At 43.7% G+C, this 16,038-nt stretch overlaps 1 protein-coding gene across 7 annotated transcripts; it reads right to left on the bottom strand.

Moving 5' to 3' along the window:
- Positions 1 to 1,321: 1,321 nt before the first annotated feature.
- Positions 1,322 to 12,051, bottom strand: LOC118085304 (galactosylgalactosylxylosylprotein 3-beta-glucuronosyltransferase 1-like). Of its 7 annotated transcripts, none has more exons than XM_060273769.1 (5): positions 11,914 to 12,051; positions 10,008 to 10,152; positions 9,313 to 9,799; positions 8,936 to 9,262; positions 1,322 to 6,092 (listed from the first exon to the last, which is right to left on the bottom strand). In XM_060273769.1, the coding sequence occupies exons 2-5, from the start codon at positions 10,070 to 10,072 to the stop codon at positions 6,006 to 6,008; spliced, it is 966 nt and encodes a 321-aa protein (XP_060129752.1). In that variant the 5' UTR covers positions 10,073 to 10,152; positions 11,914 to 12,051; the 3' UTR covers positions 1,322 to 6,005. The 7 variants fall into 7 exon arrangements, with proteins under 7 accessions (XP_060129752.1, XP_060129751.1, XP_060129746.1 ...); XM_060273763.1 differs by having other exon boundaries at positions 1,323 to 6,092; positions 9,313 to 9,845; XM_060273765.1 differs by having other exon boundaries at positions 1,323 to 6,092; positions 9,313 to 9,845; positions 10,008 to 11,373; positions 11,914 to 12,031.
- Positions 12,052 to 16,038: the final 3,987 nt, after the last annotated feature.

Raw genomic sequence — 16,038 nt, 5'->3', positions numbered from 1 at the left:
AGAAGGGTAGTCTGTGCTTGATGAAATCCTTCACCAGAATACTTTACAGATATGTTTTCAAGCTAGATCCCAATACTCAGTCCAATTTAGAAGGTCTGCTGTCATTGAAGCAAAGCAGCATTCTGAAAGCGAGAATGGACAAGGGTAGTTTATCCAGAGAAGAGGGTCTGCATTATAGGTAGGTCTCTCAGGAGATGTGTAAGGTAATGGAACAGTAACCATAAGACAGGGAACATCTTTTCAGATATTGTTCTGTGTAGAAAATAAACTCTACACATTCTCCAAGGATCTCAAGGTAGCATTCAATGCATCATTCCTCCCCCTCCATTTTTATCCTCACAGCCCATCCTATAAGGTGGGCTGAGAAAAGTAGGTGACTAGCCCAAATTCTCCCAGTGTGTCTGATGGGTGAGTGGCGATTTGAGCCTTGGTTTCCTTGAACCTATTCTGACACTGTTACTACAGCGCCAGCACCAAAGGGAGGGGCAGTCTACATGAATTCATTTTCATGTCTGAAATACTGTAAGCCTCTGTGCATACAGATTTGTGTTTGTAGGCCTCTCTCCATTCTATCTGAAACTGCCATTCTTTCTACACCAAATAACTTTTGAATAGGAGCTACGTGATGATGCAAATCAAGAAGATAGGGTGCAGCAGAAGGAGAGAAACAAGAACCCCATGGAAAAGGAGGTGGGAAGTCGACAAAAATAAGAGAAAAGACGGAATGCTGTTTTTATTGTATTTCTTTAAAAAATGTTGAAACTTAATATTTTTTTAAAAAAATATCCAAATCAATCACCTTTCCACATGAGGTTGAAATTTAATTACAACTGTTTTGCAATGCAAATGAGAAACTGGCATTGGGCAAAATGCTCATTCAAATGACAAATGTATTTCTTCGTTCTACTCTGCTTTAACAGCAATCATTCATTTACAAATAGACAGTCAGATCAAGCCACATACTTTGTTTTTTAAGCCACAGGCTGTAATACACACTTTGTAGGACTAAGCAGCATGAAATCAGTGGAACTTGCTGTGGGTGGATGAGGAACAATAATAAGATTGGGCTGCCAGAATGTCAACACACACACACAACACCAGGGGCGAACGAATGCGTTGTGACACCCGGGGCAGCAAACCGCTATGTACAGCGCGTGTGCGGCATCGCTACGTACGGCACATGTGCTGTACATAGCTGTTTGCCGCCGGCGCCGCTCCAGCGTTGTATGGATGGTGCTGGGATCCTCTGCTCGCGGCTGCAGATGCAAATGGAGGGTCCTCCGTTTGCGGCTGTAGCAGCAACGGAGGGATCCCACCGCTGTCCGTACAGAGCTCGAGTGACGCCGGCGGCAAACCGCTATGTACAGTGCATGTGCGGTGTCACTACATACTGCACATGCGCTGCACATAGCGGTTTGCCTCTGGCACTGGGCTCCTCTGCGAATGGCTGCAACTGCGAATGGAGGATCCACGTGCGGTTGCGGTGGCGCGGTGGCTGTTCATGCTGTTGTGAGCCCCCGCAGTGTGCCTTCTTGTCACCCCGCCCCCAGACATGGCATCTGGGGCACGCCGCCGCCGCCGCCGCCGCGACACCACTGACACCACCAATTTTTAAGTACTTCTTTTCATCCATAAGAGGTGGATGCTTTTATTTTTAAAGTAAAAGTAGAGTGAGGGCACAAACTTGCAGCCCCAGACAGCTTCACTGCTAATTTGACTCTTGGTCATAAATCCCCTGCTGTTCTTTGATGGGTGCACCTCAAAACCAAGAAACTTGTGTAATGAAGAATCGTGAAGAACCTGCATGAATCCTCATAACTAACTTTTTAATAAAACATGGCCATTTCTAGATAGCCATAATCGGCAGTCTAGACAGGTGGATAGCACACAATTCTCAAGGTGCTCTTCTACACAGAACAACCTAGCTTCAGAGTGCTTAATCAAACATTGAAGCAAACGGGAACATTTGTTGCAAGCAATAACCCCCTTTTTATTGGTCCCCAGGAACTGTCAGCCAAGAAGAGACAGACTCAGATGGTTTCCATCTTAGCCCATGTAAATAGAAAGATTGGAGGCTGAACAAACAAACAAACATGGCCCAAAGCAAATGCCCCAATTACTCCAATGTGAACGCACACAAAAATGTTTTGATCCTATTTTGGTTTTCAGAGAAACCCAACCTTCGTTAAAGGTAATTAATATCCATTAAGGCTCTCCCAAATGCTATGCCAATATAAAAACAGGGTTGTCAAATGGACAAAATGTTACCCTTGAAGCTAGGAAGCCTGTGCGGTTGGTTGATGTTGCATGATTTTGGGGAATCATGTCCAAAGCATCAGACGTTGGTGTGCGTATGTGTGTTTGAGGCCTTCAGAGCGGCGGGTGAACAGAGGTGGGGTGTTTTTGTTTTTGTCAGGTGAAGTGGGAATGTTCGGATTCCTTTGCTTCTGTGTGACACCATTTTTAATACCTTTTGTGGGTGTGTGGGGGCCTGGGGGTACAAAACATGTAAATTGGAAGGTGGGCAGCTGGGTAGGTGAAATATACTCTGAGAGAACCTTCAGTTTTGTGGAGTTTATTTCAGTTTGTAATAAAAACAGTCAGTCATCGGGTGTGTCTCTCAGGGCTTACTTTGTCAGCCCCTCCCATACCCCAGGCTATATATATCCTTTGTTCACACCCCAGGTCACACCTGATAGGCTGGTTCAAACTTTCCTTCTGGAGCTGGATTGGACAGCTCCCATGGCCAATCAGTTTACTACATTCTGAAGTCCTACCTGCCTATTATTCTAGGATTAAAGCTCCAGACAACACTCCTCCCCTCTAAGTTCCCATTGCTACCGGTGGCCGAGGCATTTGTGGCAAATGCACTGCTTGTTTTTGCCGCTGCACTCGGTGTACATCTTCCAAGTTGGATTCTGAGCTGTCTGTGAGGTCCTCGCAGTAGGCCCTTGGTTGGAACGATAGGCTCGCTTGGGAGCTTTGCACAGACCTCTCTGCTGCTTCGGTTTCCAGGGTTTCCTCCAGAGCAAGCTGGAACGTTAGGCCCTTCTTGGCATAGAGGCACTGCTGCAACTTCTTGTCCCTCGGGCCACCCATGAGCATGTTCCCAAACTCTATAAAATTACAGAGCCGGGCGGCATGACCGAGGGAGGTCACATACCCGGTTATGGTTTCCCCAGGGGCCTGCCACTTGTAATAGAAGGTGCTGCAGCAAGCTACCCCCAAGGGCTGTGGCGAGAAGTGCCCCTTCAGCCATTCCATGATTGTATCATAAGGAACGGTGACAACCTCTTGGGGCGCAAGGAGCACCTGTGTGATCTGAAACGTTTCCTCTCCACAGATGCTAAAGAAGGTCACCCTCTTCTTGGCAGCGTCAGTGATATCCTTTGCTTCTAGGAGAAACTGGAACCGGTTAGTGTACCCATCCCAGTCTCCTGAAGCTGGGCTGAACAGCGTGAAGCTGCAGTTGGTGGACATCTGGGCTCCTTGGGTCCCAGAGCTGAAGCCTGGATACACGGCGCACTGAGGCGATGTGGGCAGCAGTCAACTGTGGTGTGGTGCACTGTGGTCAGCTCAGTGGAATCCCATCCGTGTTGCCAGTGAAGTATATACTCTGAGAGATCCTTCAGTTTTGTGGAGTTTATTTCAGTTTGTAATAAAAACAGTCAGTCATCGGGTGTGTCTGCCAGTGCTTGCCTGGCTATATATCCTTTGTTCACACCCCAGGTCACACCTGATAGGCTGGTTCAAACTTCCCTTATGGAGCCGGATTGGACGGCTCCCACGGCCAATCAGAATACTACATTATAAAGCCCTACTTGCCTATTATTCTAGGATTAAAGCTCCAGATACAACAGTGGGTGACGGCAGGAGCAGCTGCAGAAGGTTGAACAGACCTGGCGAAGCCTCAAAACATGCTGTCAGCATCTCCATGGTTTGCTTCCTTTTTCCTATTGCTTGCTGTTTATCAGCAGCATCACTGCAGACACTGCTTCCTGGAACCAGTTTCATTTCTTTCTTTGTTAGGGCGTATGGCAGCCCTAACAAATAGTAATAATAAATAAGTACTGTGCTGGAACTAGACACATCAAAGAAGTGTTTCAGTTAAATGCGTTGTAAATTTAAACAGGGAAAACAGGTACAGAAAAAATGGTACCTCACAGCGCCATCTGGTGGCACACTGTTATATTGCACATAAAGGTTTAGACAGTTAAGTCCAGTCGCGAACGATTCTAGGGTTGCAGTGCTCATCTCGCTTTACTGGCTGAGGGAGCCGACATTTGTCCGCAGACAGTTTTTCCGGGTCATGTGACCACCATGACTATGCCGCTTCTGGCGAAACCAGAGCAGCACATGGAAATGCCGTTTACCTTCCTGCCGGAACGGTACCTATTTATCTGCTTGCACTTCAACGTGCTTTTGAATTGCTAGGTTGGCAGGAGCTGGGGGTGAGCAATGGAAGTTCACCCCGTTGCAGGGATTTGAACTGCCAACCTTCCGATCGGCAAGCCCTAGGCTCAGTGGTTTAGACCACAGCGCCATCCACTTTGCACATACAACACATATAAATCGCTTATTCTACACCAGTCTAGCTGAGTCCCCTGATTAGGATCATAAGATCTAAGTTGTTCACGTCTGTGAAATTCCTTCCACTTGCTGAAGTGAATCTTCAGCCGGCTCACCCCTTTCTAATTAATTGTGGATGTTCTGGATGTAAACATGCCAAACTACCACAGTCAGATCCAGTCTGGACCTCTTCTACCATCACCTTGTAAGCTTGTCTAGTCATAGTCATTATAGTCAGGTTCCCAGTCAGCCTTCATAATAGTTCTATACTGGTTTCATTAGTATGAACATTTGAGTCTCAGATTATTCCATGTACTCAAGACCTTTCCCTTTATTTTCCAGGTCTTCTTAAACTGTAAGTGTGTGGAGAGGTACTGTGTTATACATTTGTAAACTGCACTGGTATCGGGTTCTAAATACTTTGATAAACAAACATTTTGCCTAGAATCCCACTGACTTCAGTTCCGTAAACCCAGTGGGGGATGGGAGAAATCACAAAACTGCACAAAAATGGGGTGGTATTCTTTTGAATGTCTGAATAGGGCTTTGAATAGCTAGACAGTAGTGGTGGTGGAATAAAAGCTGACTTTGATTAAAAGGGCGTGGCTCCAGAGTCCCTAAAAGTGATGATGCTAATAAAATGAAGAGGATATACTCTTGTTTGTATTAAGTTGTTGTGGAGTTAAGACAATAGTCCATCCTCTATTTAAAGCACGTCCCTCCAGATCTAAAGTGGTACTATATATTAAATAGGCTGCAACCCTGTGCATGCTTATTAAATTTCCGGGTAAAGGTGCATAGGTTTCACTGTTAAGTTCCTTTTTAGACTGCATTGTTTTCATCCTTCCCATCCTTTCAAATCCCAATTAAACAGGCATAGTTTTCTCAATCCGAACTGAAGTTCTTATCAAGGTCACAGGTTTCCTTTCTAAATGCAGATTTATTTATTTATTGGTCTTCTTGAACTAAGAGTTGACTTGATAGCTTTTTAAAAGCTACAACTGTCTCCATTGAAGCATGCCAAGGGTACGGTAGCTATTCTGAGTATCATCTGAGCTTAGCTGTAGTGCAGGGGGGGGGATGACAATGTTAAACTGACTATCTAAGCACCATGCATGAAGCTATCTTCACAGCCAAAGGTCCGTCTTTCTCATTTTCACGCATCTGTATCAGAAATTAAACCAGTGCATTTTTTTCCTAAACGCGCGGCTAAATACAATCTTCAACAGAGCTTGAAATTAAGTTTGTGCAAAGGATTGTGGATATCTGAAGGAGGTATCAGCATCCCTCCCCCAAATTTATTCTTGAAATATAATTTCTCTTTGAATCTGTCTTGAACTAGATTAGAGAATCAGCAACAACAAAAATACACCATACCATTTAATAACTTAAAATGCATTGCATTGTCTCTTCTTGGTTTCTTATTGATTTCCCGATTACACCTCCATATTTGGATCTGTGAATCCGTATTCGCCTTCATTACCCAGTCGTGGCCTTTCTGTCCTCGTGTGCCAGACCAAGACCTACGGAAGGAATGTGCTCCTTATTAGGATGTCATGGCTGAGCCTGGAGGCAAATATTGGCAAATATGCACGGCAGCCATCCATGAAGCCTTGGGAACGTATACATCTGAACAGAACTGTAATGTCTGAACAGAAGAATCTCTGGAACATGTATACATTGATAGCAACTGCAAGCCTTGTTGGGAGGGCATGTTGATACTGCTCTTTCTAGTAATGAATTAATGAATTAGATGTATATTCCGCCCTTTGTCACAAGATCTCAGGGCAGTTCACAGAATAAAATATAAGATAAAAACACCAAGTAAATAATCAAAACAAAAAACAAAACAAAGCAATAACCTTCCCTTTTAAAAGATGGCACAGGATATCACAAAAAACCAAAAACCAATTAAATAACAATCACTCCTGCTAATGTGGGATTAATTTGAGTTGAGGTAATTTTAATCCGTTTTAATTTTTTAACTGTGTACTCAAATTGTAATTTCATTTTATTGCTTATCTTCAGTGGGGTCACTTAGAGGAGAAGATGGTGAAATGCAAACAGGGGACAGAGAAAGGGAAGAACTCCTCAATGCCTTCTTTGCCTCAGTCTTCTCCAAAAAAAGAAAACAATGCCCGACCTGAAGAATATGGAGCAGATGATTCAGCAGGGGAAACACAGCCCAGAACAAGTAAGGAGGTAGTACAAGAATACTTGGCTAGTTTAGATGTATTCAAGTTTCCAGGGCCAGATGAACTACATCCAAGAGTATTAAAAGAACTGGCAGAGGTGATTTCAGAACCACTGGCAATAATCTTTGATAATTCCTGGAGAACAGGCGAAGTTCCAGCAGACTGGAGGAGGGCAAATGTTGTCCCTATTTTCAAAAAGGGGAAAAGAGAGGACCCAAACAATTACCGCCCAGTAAGCCTGACATCAATACCAGGAAAGATTCTAGAGCAGATCATCAAGCAAACAGTCTGTGAGCACCTAGAAAGAAACTCTGTGATCACTAAAAGTCAGCATGGGTTTCTGAAAAATAAGTCATGTCAGACTAATCTGATCTCATTTTTTGACAAAATTACAAGCCTGTTAGATGAAGGGAACGCTGTGGATGTAGCCTATCTTGATTTCAGCAAGGCCTTTGACAAGGTGCCCCATGATATTCTTGTAGGGAGGCTGGTAAAATGCGGGCTGGACAATGCTACCATTCAGTGGATTTGTAACTGGCTGACTGACCGAACCCAAAGGGTGCTCATCAATGGCTCCTCCTCATCCTGGAGAGTAGTGACTAGTGGGGTGCCACAGGGTTCTGTCTTGGGCCCAGTCTTATTCAACATCTTTATCAATGACTTGGATGATGGGCTTGAGGGCATCCTGAGCAAGTTTGCAGATGACACCAAATTGGGAGCGGTGGCTAATACCCCAGAGGACAGGATCACACTTCAAAATGACCTTAACAGATTAGACAACTGGGCCAAAGCAAACAAGATGAATTTTAACAAGGAGAAATGTAAGGTACTACACTTGGGCAAAAAAAATGAAAAGCACAAATACAGGATGGGTGACACCTGGCTTGAGAGCAGTACATGTGAAAAGGATCTAGGAGTCTTGGTAGACCACAGACTTGACATGAGTCAGCAGTGTGATGCAGCAGCTAAAAAAGCCAATGCAATTCTGGGCTGCATCAATAGGAGTATAGCATCTAGATCTAGGGAAGTAATAGTACCACTGTATTCTGCTCTGGTCAGACCTCACCTGGAGTACTGTGTCCAGTTCTGGGCACCACAGTTCAAGAAGGATACTGACAAGCTGGAACGTGTCCAGAAGAGGGCAACCAAAATGGTCAAAGGCCTGGAAACGATGCCTTATGAGGAACGGCTTAGGGAGCTGGGTATGTTTAGCCTGGAGAAGAGAAGGTTAAGGGGTGATATGATAGCCATGTTCAAATATATGAAAGGATTTCATATGGAGGAAGGAGAAGGATTGTTTTCTGCTGCTCCAGAGAAGCGGACACGGAGCAATGGATTAAAACTTCAAGAAAGAAGATTCCACCTAAACATTAGGAAGAACTTGCTGACAGTAAGAGCTGTTCGGCAGTGGAATTTGCTACCAAGGAGTGTGGTGGAGTCTCCTTCTTTGGAGGTCTTTAAGCAGAGGCTTGACAGCCATATGTCAAGAATGCTTTGATGGTGTTTCCTGCTTGGCAGGGGGATGGACTGGATGGCCCTTGTGGTCTCTTCCAACTCTATGATTCTATGATTCTATGATCTTTCTATAAACTGCTTTAAGGTGGGTTTTGTTTGTTTTTTAGAATCAAGCAGGATATAAATTTTATGAAACAAACCAACAAACAATTCCATGAGCACGGATCCCTTTGTAACCAAAACAACCCATATTTGCACAAGGGGGAGGGGGATCAGAGGGCTTGGTGGAACCCCAGTGTTTGGGAACACCCCAAATGAAGACTAAGCACACTCTGTAGCCACACAATGTTGAGCCACAAGGCATTTCATAAAATATCAGTAAAACTTTAAGGTTCATTGCCGTAAGATGCTAAAACATGCCAGAAACACTCGGCAGTGGGTGCCTACCCAGTGGCAGACCATGGTGTCTCAAATTTCAGTGGCACCCCTGTGCGACGCTAAAATCTGGTCCCCCCCCCCAAACCTTCTGTTGGATGTCATAGTTACGGCACCATCTGCGGTACCCCAGAAGCTCTGTGTCCAATGCAACAGAACTGGACGCGCTCACAAAACACTTTTGGCCTGCCTAATCTCTGATGAGAGGCACCTTCCATAGTGGAAGTGGATGGCGGGGGGGGGGGGGGAGGCAATTGCACAAACATTTTGGCCATGCTAACCTTTGTGCAGTTGGCAGCTCTGGGCTCCAGTTCATCCATTGTAACCAGATCCTTCAGCAGGCTAGTTTCTTGGTAACCTTCTTTCACGTCCAGCTTGAAAGTGGCCTGAGGCTTCTCCAGAATCAGCCTGAGGCTGCTGGCAAAGCCAGCCATGTCGATGGCAAAAGGCCGGTTAAGGTCGTACGCGACCTTCCAGCCCACCACTTTGCCTGCTGAGCTCACCTTTAGGGACTCATACCTCAGGCCCCCGGCAAAGGCAACTGGCCAGACGGACACCCTCTTTGTGTAGCGCATCTGCTTGTCAGAAAGAAAACAAAATTGTGATGCCTGAATAATGGACCCCAAAGATGAAACCACCCTAAACTCGAGTCTCATACCTCCTCAAAGAGCTCTAGGCTATAGGTGTTGTCGTCATCAGCAAAGTAGACCACACCCTCTGGTGGCGGTGTGGTGCCAAATTTCTCCCTCAACCAATGCAGTCCAAGATTCCTCTGCAACGTGCCCCTCGGTTTGTGAGATGGGAGCCCTAAAGTGTTCTTCAGACTCTTGGGAGTCTCAACATTCAGGTGTGTAAAATTGATCCTTGTCTTCTCCAGCAGATTGGATACTAGGTTGGTCCTTCTGGGAGAGTCTTCCACCACCAGCCAGTGGAGGTTCTGCACGTGGAGGAAAGTATTGGCCACACGGGTCAGCTCAGCCTTCTGCACTGGCCGGCTGTAGGTCGGGGTGATCACAAAGATGGCAGGCAGAGCCTCTGACCATGGGAGAGGCCTGGAGTACACATAGCTCCAGATTAATTTTGGAGCTGCCCCAACAGCTGGCTGCTGAGCTGATGAAAGTCCATCCTCCCTTGCGAGCGATGTGCTATTATTGAAGAGAGATTTGGCCATCACATTTTCATCTGTTTCCTCTAAGGCAAGTCGAACAGAGAGAATAAATCATAAAACACCCACTGCAGTGCCACCGAGACCTTCACCACATTCACATTCTTATTTTAATTCCCCTCCCCCTGTAATTGCTATGGGGGGAAAGTCACAGAAGCTCTTTGTAAGGCTGCGCCTGGTGCACTTACTTCTCAGAAGGCTGAGGTAGCGGGTAGTAGGGTACTGATGCCACAATGTAAGAAGAAGACCCCATGGCAAAGCAATCAGAAGTGTAGTGAGAAGGTTACGTCTCCTCAGCATGCTGCAGAGATGTCCCACTGCCTGGGCATCTCCCTACAATTCAGAAGAAGGTAGCAGGGGGAGTTATAAAAGTGTATGGATAAATATGATGACACTTGGAACACACTTGTAAAAATTATAATGACTTAATAATTATATGTATACTCGTCGGAATAATAGCATTATTTATATACCTAAATATCGCATTGTATTACAGTCCCCTCCCCCCATTTATTATTTCATTTGCATTTTCAAAAACAGGAACAGGGAGCATACTTATCCCCTTCCCCCTCTCTCCCCTTTCCCAGTCCCACTTACAACTTTGTACCAATTACAGCATGTATACATATACCATATGACTTCCCTTCCACCCTTATCCTGGTTCCTTTGCTTTTCTACTACTCTGTGTAATCCACATCTTTTTAATCATCCAATTTGTTATCTATTAAAAACTCTATTTCAACTCTGCTAGATTTACAGTCATACCTCGGTTTAAGTACGCCTCGGTTTGAGTATTTTCAGTTTAAGTACTCCGCGGACCCGTCTGGAACGGATTAATCCACTTTCCATTACTTTCAATGGGAAAGTTCACTTCAGGTTAAGTACGCTTCAGTTTAAGTACTCCACGGACCGTCTGGAACGGATTAATCCACTTTCCATTACTTTCAATGGGAAAGTTCGCTTCAGGTTAAGTACACTTCAGGTTAAGTACAGACTTCCGGAACCAATTGTGTTTGTAAACCGAGGTACCACTGTACTCAAGATCTGCTAAGCTATGTATTTGTTTATACTGGTTCTTAAACTATTCAATAAACATTATCCATTCCTCCCTGTATTACTTATCTTTATTTTCTCTTATCCTGTTCGTCAGAGCAGCCAGTTCGGCATATTGAAACATTTTACAGTGTCGTTCTTCCTTGTTGTTGTTTAGTCGTTTAGTCATGTCCGACTCTTCGTGACCCCATGGACCAGAGTACGCCAGGCACTCCTGTCTTCCACTGCCTCCCGCAGTTTAGTCAGACTCATGTTGGTGCCTTCGAGAACACTGTCCAACCATCTTGTCCTCTGTCGTCCCCTTCTCCTTGTGCCCTCCATCTTTCCCAACATCAGGGTCTTTTCCAGGGAGTCTTCTTTTCTCATGAGGTGGCCAAAGTATTGGAGCCTCAGCTTCAGGATCTGTCCTTCCAGTGAGCACTCAGGGCTGGTTTCCTTCAGAATGGATAGTGGGTACTATACTTGTTCTCTACCCTTGTGCCGATAAGGTTCTACCGGTAGCTGCGGCAGTGGCATATAGTAATAAACTCTTTTGTTTTTTTGGGACATCACAGGTGGGGAAAGTTTTCTTAATTATTTTTTAAAAAATTCATTATATATAGTTTCTCAATATTCCTTAATTACTTTACAGGACCACCACATGCGGAAAAACCCCCTCATTTTCATTACACTTCCAACATATACCTTTTTCTTTTTTTAGACATTTTCGTCAATCTGGTGGGTGTTAAATACCACCTGTGGGTCATTTTCATCATATTTTCTTTTATCGCATAACATGTCGTGAATTTCATATTTATTTTCCACAACTTTCCCCATAATTCATAATCAATATTGTGACCCACACCTTGTGCCCACTTAATCATGCTCGATTTCACAAATTCATCTTTAGTTGTATTGTACAACTGTATTGTATTACAGTTTAAAGCACTTTTTGTTTTCCTTTTTTTCATTTCTTTCACTTTATTTGTCCACTGAAACTTTTATCTCATATCACTGCCAATGTGCTCTGCTTGCTCTAAGTACAGCTATATTCCCACATACCTGGTTTTCTTTTCTCCATAGAGAAGGCATATTCCTGAGATGATTCTTTCTAGGTTTTTCAGCAGCGAATGACTCTACTCTTTACAGCTACGGTGCATGTTTAATGATTTTATTGCTGCCAGCATATGTGTAACTTTGATGACTAAAGGCTATATACTTCATATGCTTCATTTCCATGTAATAAACCAATCTTTATTTACACTCTGCTGTACAAAGGTCTTTATGGGCATAAGGGTGAAAGGTGTACACCATTTTAAATGGAGGCACGTACTGACTCCATGCAAAATATTCCAGTCCTCTCAGAGCTGTACGCTGAAGACGCATGTGTGGTAGGCATGTATGTGGGTTCAGACATACACCTTGTAACAGTATAAAATGAGACTACAGTTTTGGTCCAATTCTCACAGCGTTTGCTTCTGCATAGTGACTCTTATCCTCATCCTGCACATGATAATGTCTTCATTTGCCCCTTGAAGTAGTAAGCTCTTACATATGTAGTCTAGACAAAGGTGAAAAGAAAAACCTTAATATTGTATATGATTTTTACTTGCAAGAGATTTCACATTATGGTAAGGGTTGTGTAGACTTGGCTGGGTTCCATCCATTGGCCAAAGAAGCAGCAGTTGCTACTAATTTGTTTTCTTGCCAGAAAGAACAATCTGCTCCAATGGTCAGTTACCCTAGGATTGTAGAACTGAAAGGGAACTTCACTGGATTTTCCTAGGAGGATACACTCTATTGTTGAAGGAAAGTAAATGCATTTCCTTCTCTTAAGCTTCTTGTTAATACATGTGTTGCTGTAAACAACCAGAGGGCCCTGTTTGTGTAGCAGTCTAGCCAGCATTTGTTGGTAGCTCTCTGTCTAAGTTAACTCCACCCCTAAAAGCTGAGCCATTTTGTTTCTCTCCAGACATGTCTTCTATATATTTGCCTCCATGCATTCTGTAAATAGTTCCTGCATGAATAAAACCTTTAAACTCCAGATACTGATTATTCTAATCTAATCCACCAAAAATGCAAGGTCTGCTAACACCTCTTGGCTTCCACACTATGTCTGCAGTACCCCCTCCCTCCCCGGATCCACCAAGCTTGTAACTCTCTCTCTCTCTCTCTCTCTCTCTCTCTAAGAAATTATGTTGTGCCCTTGCATACTGAAGACACACCTCTTTACCCTTAGCTTTGACACATGAGATATATTGATTGTATTTGTTTTAAACTGATTTTTTAATATCAAACTTTAAAATTGCAGCTGTAACCTGCCCTGCAACTTTGTGGCAAAGGGAAGGTAAGAAATCAATTAAATCATCGCCATCACTCGGTAACATTCTCAGTAGCATTCTTTTTGGGGGGTGCTACAGAGGATAGATATCTCCTATCAACTGGATCTTATTTCTGCGTTTAGTCTTAGGAAATTTCAGAATGAAATGTCTATGTGAAATTTCCTTCATCCAGATCTATTCCCAGCCAACCTGTCATCAGTACAGAGTTATGTATCCACAGGTAATTCTTGTTCCTCCTGGTAAAGCATAGGAAGCAGATTCAAAGGAGCAAAGAGCAATGCAACAGAGACCTACTTAATTCTACTTGAGTAGAAACTAGTCTTTCTGCCATAGAAAGATCCTTAGAGTAGCAGCAACAAAGAGACAACCACGGTGATGTTGGCGAAACAATGAAAAGGTAAACCACCGTGAGGTGCAAATATTTAAATGTATAAACAACCTTCACATATACAAGGAGATTCAAAAATGTGTGCAGAGTCTCATACTCGAAGTCTTAAAAGTCTTAAAAGTCCAGTATAAAGTGCAATAAAATCCGACAATAAAGTGCTATGATGTATCATGCGTTCTTATCTCTTCCCATACGTTCTTATCTCATGGATCTTATCTTATCTTTGGATCTTGAGCAGATCGCGCGCCCAGCTTACTACCCCCCCACCATGGTGCACTGCGCCGCCGGGGGTCTATGAAGAGCCGGCCCTGATAAGAACGTATGGGAAGAGATAAGAACGCATGATACATCATAGCACTTTATTGTCAGACTTTATTGCACTTTATACTGGACTTTTAAGACTTCGAGTATGAGACTCTGCACACATTTTTTAATCTCCTTGTATGTGTGAAGGTTGTTTATACATTTAAATATTTGCACCTCACGGTGGTTTACCTTTTCATAGAAAGATCCTTGACAACTTATCCTGCATCCTGGAGTAATAAATGTTAACCCGTGATAATGAGCCTAAAAAGACGAGCGGGAGCTTGTAACACAACAAGCAAGCTAGTTCCCCCCCCCCTCCAACATTTCCAGTAGCTCACAATAGCAATGTCAAGGTATTGTCAGTTATCTCTTGTGCAGATGCGTAAACAAGCCCAGATAAATGATTTGCTCGGGACCATATGGCTACGCAATGCACAGCTTGGAACAAAAAAGCATATGGTGCACAGACCTTTCCAGACAAAGATTAAAATGAGTTTTATTTTTAGCACTTTATTAGCACGAGCTCTGATCCAGCACCAGTGATATAACTCATATCCTGCCCTTATGTAATGTTTCAGCTTGGGGGCATAACAACATCTCTGCAACGGAATGAGCTCCATACGGAACAATATTTTGAGACCTGAGCAACATCTGTGCACGCTAAAAGAAACATCTGGAAAGTCCCTCTGCTTCTCCCCACACAACAAGGCCTTCTGGTGAAACGAACCCTTCGTAAGCAGGAGTCTCGACTGTCTTCCCTCCTCCCCGCAATTGACTGATGGTGAAAAGCAGAGATATGGTAAGAAAACCATATAGTAAGCACAGGAAGCAGGTAGGGAGAAGGAGGAAGCCTTGGCAACCATGCAGGGCCCAAGATATTGAATGAAACAAATCCTGCTTTACACAGATAAGCTGGTGAATGTGTTTCCCGTCTGTGACGCTTCAAATAGCAGGTGGAAGATCACTTGGATGAATGCTTCTGAAATGAAAAAAAAAAAAGATTCCCAGGACGTTCAAAACTCTTGTATTGCCGGGGTAGAAGGGAAGCTAGGTTGGACTCTCACACTTCATTTTCTATGTGTGGGGATTTCCCATATGGAAAAACATCAGATCATGCAAATGCCCCTCACCTCCCTGCACACACCCTGAACCAGTGAAGTCCAGGAACACTTTTCATGTCTTAATTTGTTGTTTGCAAATATCAATGTAATCGAACAGTGCTATAGTTTGGGAAGGAAGGGCTGCTGTGCAACCACAAACTCACTTTTAGCTCCCACCCCCTGCAAAAAATAAAATATTTTGACAAGGTCTGTGAGCTTTCAGGCCTTACGGAATTTTATTGAGCTTCTAGAGATAACCACTCTGTGGTTCCTTTGGCTCCTATTTTTTTCTTTTCCCCCCACAAGTCTGTTAGCAGCTAAGGATGCACTGCAACACTTCGTTTCAAGTTCCCATTTGCTGCTGCTGCTGCTGCTTTTAAGACACAATTCATTACACTAGTGGGGAAGAATGGAGGAAAATGCTTTCTTGCTTTCAGATGACCGACTTTTGAGTGACCACAATATTGCCTTGATATAAATTGTACAGGGTTGCAGTTGGATGCTAACTTCTTGTGCACTTCTATATCACTGTGAAATATGCCCCCCCCAATTCAGCTATTAGTGAATCCACAATCAGTTAAAATCGAAACAAAACACAATTTCCCCTCACCATTGACATATATCTAAGTACCGTAATTAATTCTCCTCCTGTAGAAAAGGTATCCAAAATATTTGTGGCATTTTCACCTATATCAAATATGTTATGCCAGGCAAAGGCAAACTCGGCCCTCCAGATGTTTTGGGACTACAACTCCCATCATCCCTGACCACTGGTCCTGTTAGCTAGGGGTCATGGGAGTTGTAGTCCCAAAACATCTGGAGGGCCGAGTTTGCCTATGCCTGTGTTATGCCCATATGAATGTGCTCCTTGAAATTGTTTTCCTAAAACATCATTTGCACCTGTGATTGTGTGACAATGAGTTTGCTGGAATGGCTTTTGTATAATGTCTTCTGGCTTCAGAGGTACCTATGAACATCCAGTATACAAAGCCATTGTCTCTGTAGCACCATCTGTTTCGGTTTTGATATTTAGGAGTAAGATTGACAGAGC

The sequence above is a fragment of the Zootoca vivipara genome, chromosome 4 (assembly GCF_963506605.1).
Source record: "Zootoca vivipara chromosome 4, rZooViv1.1, whole genome shotgun sequence".
Classification (NCBI taxonomy): Eukaryota; Metazoa; Chordata; class Lepidosauria; order Squamata; family Lacertidae; genus Zootoca; species Zootoca vivipara.
The sequence above is the reverse complement of the archived record's forward strand: the minus strand, read 5'-3'. Positions and strand labels throughout refer to the sequence as shown.